Here is an 8,706-nt window from a genome sequence, read left to right on the forward strand (position 1 = left end):
GGAGTTGAAAAAGGGTGTGGTCACTTTCGCTTGGATCTTGATGCCAGGAAGGCAGCTATATTGTTCTGGACGAGGTCTGAGGTGAAGTTCTCCGCCATCTGATGGGCGTCCTCCTCCCGGCGCTCTCGCAGGTTGCGCAAGAACTTTCCCCGGAGCTCCTGCTTGCATTGTGCACGAGGCACGCCTACGACAAATACAATAAGTCACCCAGTTTACATGAACAACTCATTCTAGGAATTTTCTGTACACCAAAGTACCTGGCTTATGTGCAAGAGGATATAAAACCCTTTATTCATGGTGTACAGTCTGCTAGAATAGCATACGAATAAAATCATATTATTGTTGTCTTTTCATGGAATAAGGTGTATCATGCTTTGAATGAGGACAAATGTATCAATTGACATCATTCGTATCTTATTAACACAACAAAAGTTTGTAGGGATTGCACATTGTACAGGGTTTCTTTCAATTTTCATTTTCACAAATATACCCTGTTGATTTATTGGAGCTCAAAGGCAGTATAAAATCCAATCGAGGTGGATTCGACCCCTTAATATCTCGCCCATTTGTTATTGACCAAGGCGTATCCTAGAGGTGATTCAAAGCATGTAACACTGTTTGTCTGCAAGACATTTAGTATGTTCCAATGTTCAACCATTTCCAGATTTATTCTTTTTGGCAAACGAAACCTAACAACCTATTAGTATACACAATGTCAAATCTCAGTGAGTGTACTGGTGGAATGGCAAAAATATATCTAGTGTAATGTGAAGAGAATGCAAATATTGCTTTATTCGCTTTTCCTAGCGGTGCATCCAAAAAAACAACAACAAACAAACAAACAAACAAAACAAACACACACACCAAAAAAAAAGCAAGCAGAAATACTGCACAAGTCTCATGGATTCAACACAAGGCTTGAGCCTCAAGGCCTTTCTCACGCTCATGTGCCTGACAAGCTCTCTCTTGATCCTTGCAACCCATCCTCCCCCCCCCCCCCACAAAAAATAAAATAAAAATAATAATAATAAAATAAAGGGATGGTAAAGTATTGGTTGAGGTGAGGATTCAGCTTTTAACTTTTTGAGAGATACTTAGAAACCACTCCATGAAATGCTAAAGAGCAAACAATTCTAGGAGAAATGCAAAGTTTATTTGATGAAAGTTAGTTGTGAAATTGGTGGGGCCCACCTTTTATCAGGATCACTCTATTTTGGATATCTCAGCCATTACAAAACCAATTTTCATCAAATAAACTTTGAATTCCACTTAGAATTGTACGCTCTTTAATGGTTCATGCGGGGTTTTTCACAATCTCATAAAATAATTGGAAACCTGAAGCGCCATCTCAACTTACAGTATACTATCCTTTTTAGTCAGCGCATCACCCCCTCTTCCACATGATAAAACAGCAAACACTCAGCCTTGCTCATCTCTGACCATGGCATCTCTGAAAAGTACCCTCCCCCCAACCCCCCAACCCCCCCCCCCCCTCCAAAAAAAAAGGGGAAAAACATCTTGGTTAAATCTTGGTTATGTGCCATATTCACACGTCCGACTCAGTCAACAGCAAGGCAACTTTGAATGTTCTGCTCAAACCCACAAATCCAACCAAATCGACCGATAAATCGCCAAATGCCGCAGTACAATGAAAGCTTTTCTCGCGCTTCCGTTCAACTCATATATAGCTTATTTTATGTGGTGATTGACAATCAAGCCGTGTTCCCTCATAAATTTGTGTGTAAATTTGAAGTTTCTGCCACTGTTTTGTGTGCAAAAGTCATGCCTTTACAGTAATGTAGCTACAGGTCATTTCAAAGAAAAACAATCATCGATTTGTCATACAATTTTCATCAAAGCAAAGCTTGGAATTCTTCTTTACAACTTTGCTCACCACATGTCCAGGTTAACAGAAATCTATATAGAAGTCACAAAGATTTGAAAAACAGAATGTTTCCTCAAAGCATGGCACACAGGGGATTTCCACCATGGCACATAGAGGAGTTAACTGTTCTCACCCTGTATTTTCAAAAATCTTCCCATCTCCTCCCTCACACCGTCCATCAACTTGTCCTCATCCACGGCTTCGTCCACCATACCGATTCTCAGAGCTTCCTCTGCATTGTAGATTGTGCCTGCATTGCAAATATATTATCATATATGCATATAATTATGTTTGCATGCATATATGAAGAGTTTGTTTGCAAACACCGATAAGTCCATATTTGCCAAACGGAGAGATTTGCGATTAAAGGTCAAGAAAAACAAAGAGAATAATAAGAAAATTTTTGCTTCTTTTGACCATAACTTCAAAAATATACCTTTATATGTAACGACCAATATATCATTTAAAAGGTATTATTTTGTACTTTATGATAGATCTCGCACTTCAAAATCTTTAAAAATGGACTTATCGGTTTTTGCAAACAAACCCTTCATATGTAAATAAGTATATACGTAAATAGGTACATATCATTTAAAATGAAAGGGAAAAAGATAGCAAGAGTCTGACTTTTTGAAACAGTGGAGGTCATTATCCTATAATTTTATTTCAGAATATTCAAAAATCTGATTGCAATTTGAGACTGCAACTGCCTTCTTTTGAAAGAAGTAAGCATCTGGTAAACTTGACTCCACATGCATTATACTTTGAGAAAATTCTCCTTTACAAGGATAGTATAATTTTAATTGAGATGGGACTTCAGGTTTCCGACTTTTTTTGGGTGAAATAATGAGAATCTCTTATGAAATAAGAAAGAACACACAATTCTACAAGGAATTCAAAGTTTATTTGAAGAAAATTAGTTTTGAAATGACTGAGATATCAAAAAACAAGTGGTAATAATAAAAGGTGGAACCCAGCTTTTATTATGACCACTTTGTTTAACTTTTGATATCTCAGCCATTATTTTCCCTTTTAGAATTGTATGCTCTTTCAAATTCATGAAGTGGTTTCTTATTATCTCGCAAAAAGTTGAAATCTGACCCCTCCTATCTCAACCAAAACTATTTCACTCTTATAGTGTTAGTGTAGGGTGTGTTTGCCAAATTGATGCCTTTTTTTTTTCTCCCTTTACCGAGCTGCATTGCCCTTTCAGCTTGACGATGGCCAACTGTGCACCGCAACATATCTTGGATCCAGAAGGGAATGACCACACCCTGGCAGGAGTGGAAAACAACAACAACAACAAAACTTACAGTAAAGGGGCAACATAGGTGGCTGATTCAAACAGACAAGCCAATGATGATAACATAACAATAATAATAATAATAATAAGAAGAATAACAACAACAACAACAACAACAACAATAATAATAATAATAATGATAAGAATAACAATAATAATAATAATAAGAATAACAATAATAATAATAATAATAATAACAATAATGATGATGATAATAATAACAATAATAATAACTAGATATATCGCTACCGCGACTGATATGCCTCCGCCATAATGCATGGTTCTCCTAATAGGTCTATAGTACAATGTCTTGACAATGTGTGATGACAGTTTCACACAATTGGCAAAATATTAAAATGACAGGTTTGACACAAATGTGCTGAATGTTCACTTTCCTAGAACTAGGTTCAATTGGATGAGTGATTAAAATGTCAGAGTGCAGGTATTTGGGGAACTGATGAATTTTACTTGACTTTTGACCCTTTTATAAGTTTATGCATTGAGTAATTTTCAAGGTATTGAGAAAAAGTATAATTTCAGTATCAAATGGGAAAATATCATTATCTAAACCTGGCCTTTGACCTTTGACCTTACAGTTCCAAAGAGAATCACTGTTAGGTTGAACATGCATAAATATGTAAGTTTCATGATGATACCTTGAGTTACTTTTGAGATATGGAGGAAAAAGTGCAATTCAGCACTTTCACTTGACCTTTGACCTTTTGACCTTTGACCTTTTGGCAAGAAACTTCCCACAGAATATATATTGGGTAATATATGTATACATCAAGTTTAAAAAAAAAACCTTCAGGCATTGCATAAATATAAGGAAAGTAGTGATATTTTGAGGAATTGACCTTGACCTTTGACCCCCTGACCTTTGAACCATGACCCCCAACTTCCCTAGATAATCACTGCCCATTTGAACAAGCATATATACTAAGTTCCATGAAGATACCTTGAACCATTTGCGAGATATGGAGAAAAACATGAATTTTCAACCTTTTTTTTCACAAAATAACCTGTGACCTTTGACCTTTGACCCCGTGACCCTAAAATCCAAATAAAGTATTATCCCCCCAGGATATACCCTCATACCAAGTTTGATGTAAAACCACCACACGATTCTTGAGATATCGACAAAAACAAAACGGGACGGACGTACGGACGGACGGACGGACGGACGACCCGAAAACATAATGCCTCTGGCTACTTCGTCGGCGGAGGCATAAAAATGAATAACTTCGATAACTTTTGCCACACAACAGAGGTCTATCCCAAAGGTCATTACAACTACAGAGATTAAGAGTATACCATGGGGCTGCATACTAAATACAAAAACAACAACAGAGTCATAAGGTGATGCAAGTACATTGTGCACATAAGCCAGCAACCTAAATATGACCTTTTGGAAGATGTAACGTTGAGGGCAGTATCACCTTGCAGACAAGCCAACCCTTAGAAATAGACCTTTTGGGGCACAAAGATAGAACAAGCAAATCTAATGCTTATTAAACACAGCAAGATACATCACCTACTATCCAACACACTGTCAACAATAAACAAATGGAAAAATGTACGTCTTGTTGTCAATAACTACCTTCCAGTTCAAGTTCGCAATAACTGTATATTTTTTTGTCATCTGCAGTAATAATTTTTCACGGCATTCTTTCAGTACAAATTGACTATCTGAGACTGAGGATATGTAATGCCAACATAAATTTAGTTTTGACGGTTTTCGGATCAATTTCTCTTCAGTTGATACAAAAAAAGAAAAAAAAAGATGGTGAGAATCCTTACCACGGCTACTTCGTTTAGAGTGATGCCATAGGGCCCTTTGACCATGATCCTGCTGTCGCATGCTAGGGCTGTCACTGCACCAGCAGCGTAACACTGGCCCTGGAGAATGAGAAACGCATATAAAATGGCAAGTTGAAATGCAGCCAGCAAAGAACTTACATTTGTACTTACAGGCAGTAATTCAGGTAGAAGATCCACCAAGGTTTCCTGGGACCTTTGCCCTGTGACCCCTGACCGCAAATCTACTTGATCTATAATCAGTAAGTAGTCATCCTGATGCACAAATATACCCTAAACCACTTTCATGCCTCATATTTTCCTCAGACTTCATTTATCATGAAATAGTTACACACAAAGAGACAGTCATGGCAAATCCATGACAAGACTGAACACTGCTGACATTCTGTTCTGGTTTTAAAGGGATTGTACAGTTTGGGTTGAGACCTAATTTCGGGTTTCTAACATTTTTTGGTGAAATAATGAGAAACCTCTTATGAAATATGAAAGAGCATGTAATTTTATGAGGAATTCAATGTTTATTTGATGAAAATTGGTTTTGAAATGGTGGAGATATAAAAAAAGGGCATTTCTAATAAAGTGTGGGACCCACACTTTATCACGATCATTTTGTTTTACTTTGTTTTTGGATGTTTCAGTCATTCCAAACCCGATTTTCATCAAATAAACTTTTGAATTCCTCTTAAAATGGTATGCTCTGTACTATATCATAAGTGTTTTCTTGGTATCTCGCAAAAAGTTAAAAGCCCAATTCCCATCTCCACCAATACTGTACTATCCCTTTAACCCCCACTATAAAAGATTGAAATTATCTAAGGTCTAAGAGGCCAATGATTGCATGTGTTCTGTGGGCAAAGATTGCTGACAGCGGTGACTCATATTCTATTTTGTTTGAAATGCTACTGACCATGGGTTGTAAAACAGATTTCTTCTGGTCTTGCAACAAAAAAAAAGACATTTTGTCTATTCTTTTTTATTAATTTTTTTGCTGCTGATAAATTTTAGTACCATGAATTCCGCACAAAACTATGCAACCAAGCCACGGCTAATGTCAATACAGCTCATCATATGCCTAACAGAAAACAAGGGATTTTTTTTCTTTTTAATTGCATGTTGCCAAGCAGGAAACTAGTATAGCAGATGTGATGATCCACTACCCACACACCGTACTTGGCTTGATGTCAACTTTGTGGTGATTTTCCATACTTCTCCAAAATCTGCCCATTAAATCATGTTATCAAAGGGACATTCAACACAATTTTTATGATTTCACATCATGTAGTACATAAATCGACAGCCCTACATATAGATTTGTGGAATATATTGTGGTCCTTGAGCAGAGAAACCAATACTCTGAAAAACCTTAAACAAATGATGCTGAAAAAAGTTGATGACATAGGAGCCTCACATATTTCAGAAATGTAGCAGTGTAATTCCATTGCAATACCACTTGCTTGCAAGTTCACCCTGCATGAGCATGAGCAAAGTTTGTTGGTCCACCATCCCCTCCCAATCAAGTGAGGACCACCAAAGTATTTTTGCATGAGCATCCTTTCAATTCTGGTTGGACATTTTTAAAATTCTTTTTATTACCTCCGCCAAGGGAGGAGGCTATGTTTTCGTTACCGTTTGTTTGTTTGCTAGTTTGTTTGTCCGTGTGCCAAATAACTCAAAAAGTGGATAACGGATTTGGATGAAACTTGCAGGAAAGGTTGAGAATGACACAAGTAACAGATGATTGAATTTTGGTAGTGATCCGAGAATTTTGGGGGAATTTATGAAAGATTTTTGATATTTTGACAGGTAGGGTCAATGAACTTGGGAGCTCAAGCTGCACATTTTTTAGGTTTTTAAACGCGCACTAAAGTGAGTGCTCTAGTTTCTGCTAGGGCGAGGCGCGCTGCGCAGCTGAGGGTTTATGACGTAACAAAGGCTTCTACATTTAGAAATCGGGCGATTTTTCAGCATGTACACCTATGGGTGGAAATCACTGATCTATATTGGAGAGGCCAAAGAGCTTTTTCCCAGTGGTGGAGAGGAGAAAAATTTCTTTGGGAAGAGCAAGATCATCGGTGGAAAGTAACTGCTTGGCGGAGGTCTGCGCTCTCGGAGTGCTTTTCTAGTTTTTTTATTTTTTTGTTCTGTCAGGATTTTATATCCCATACGGGCTCTTGCTAACATATTTTCGTCTGGATACATACATTGATGGCAGCTATGGTGGCCAGTCGGGAGCCGTAGAGCACAAGAAAGGCTTCTTGGAATGCTCTCCAGAACTCCATCATCCCCTCTTTGGGCTTCTGGTAAGCCATCTTGAAGTCCACGCCAGCGGAAAATAGCTTGGGAATGTCCTATAGAGAGGAAGAGATAGGAACAAAAAAAGGGGGAGGGAGACAAAAAAGACACAGAGTGACGGAAAGCGACACTCAACTACTTCTTTACATTTTAAATATCTATTGTCTCTATGCGAAACACATTGCACACAGAATGTTGCACATAAATGAAAATATCCATATTGCCAACAAGAATAGTGGAGCTTATTTCAGCTGACGACATTCGACACTGGGCCCAACAGCAGCTAGAAGAACTACCTCATGATATTGAGATGGCCCTGCTAACTATTTGGAATCGTTACTGGAGCTAGTGTTGAGATAGAACCAACACCAGCACTATATACTACCAAACTTGAAATCACCCAATGATTAAATCAATGTGTTTGATTTTGACCTTCTAAAAGACTTATCCCATATGTTTTAGAGTTGATAATCCAAGAGGAGTGATGAAGTTCGCAAATCATTTACAACTGAAACAAATCTCAAAAAGTTTCGAATGTGCTGCTTTCCTACAAGGCCGTTGTAGATGAAGCTAAGTGATCCTTCCCATCTCTTCTCTTCCTATATCAACCTTATCCCCTTTCTACTCGAACAGCAGCAGTAGAAGGGGCAGATAAAAGGAATTCTGTGAAAGGGGGGCACCGTTACAAAATTAAAAGGGGGGTGCACGCATCCTCAATTTTTTTCTTTTTATTTCTTATGTTTTAACAAAAATTAAAAGGGGGACGTGCGCCCAGTGCGCCCCCGCCTGGATCTGCCACTGAGTAGGGCGTGTTGAGGAATCAAAATCTACAGCTCCTCAGCCCAGATGACCTACTGATGTAATGACCAGTCCTTCCATTGATTGATCGCCCTCCACATCCAAGATGTTGGCAGTCATTTCCTTCACAAAGTCCAGCGTGTACCCATTGGCTGGTCGCCGTGTCATGTACATGATGGCAAATCCTGGGTGAGAAATACCATTTGGCAACGATAATCATAATGATAGTCGTTTTGTGTATTATCTTAATCTTCATCACATAACAGTGCCAGAATTGTTTTACAACATATCATCATTTATTCAATCTAATTCAAGTCACATTTATTTCCAATCAAAGCAAAGGAATAAAACATTACAAGAAAATTCATGTCAGGGTAGCACCTTAAAGAAGAAGCAGATTGTTTGTCTAGTTAGGCGCATCTTTTCTGTACTCAATAAAATGACAAGTGACTTCTGATATGTACCCTTGATGATGGTAAAATGTATAGCAGAGTATGTAGATAATAGACACAAAATGCTGCCTAAAAAGTCCTGTTCATACAAATACATTTAAGTCTAGTCATGGTTTGTTACAACATACATGTGATGTAAGGAAGAAAAGTACTTTAGA

At 37.9% G+C, this 8,706-nt stretch overlaps 1 protein-coding gene across 1 annotated transcript; it reads right to left on the minus strand.

Annotated features, from left to right (window-relative positions):
- On the minus strand, nucleotides 1-7,348 carry LOC139723574 (enoyl-CoA delta isomerase 1, mitochondrial-like). The gene is made up of 5 exons (XM_071634811.1): nucleotides 7,208-7,348; nucleotides 4,989-5,087; nucleotides 3,078-3,159; nucleotides 2,019-2,135; nucleotides 1-184 (listed from the first exon to the last, which is right to left on the minus strand). The coding sequence occupies exons 1-5, from the start codon at nucleotides 7,313-7,315 to the stop codon at nucleotides 21-23; spliced, it is 570 nt and encodes a 189-aa protein (XP_071490912.1). The 5' UTR covers nucleotides 7,316-7,348; the 3' UTR covers nucleotides 1-20.
- Nucleotides 7,349-8,706: the final 1,358 nt, after the last annotated feature.

The sequence above is a fragment of the Diadema antillarum genome, unplaced genomic scaffold, assembly GCF_040938485.1.
Source record: "Diadema antillarum isolate AM-2024a unplaced genomic scaffold, OU_Dant_1.0 scf00000193, whole genome shotgun sequence".
NCBI classification, from domain to species: domain Eukaryota; kingdom Metazoa; phylum Echinodermata; class Echinoidea; order Diadematoida; family Diadematidae; genus Diadema; species Diadema antillarum.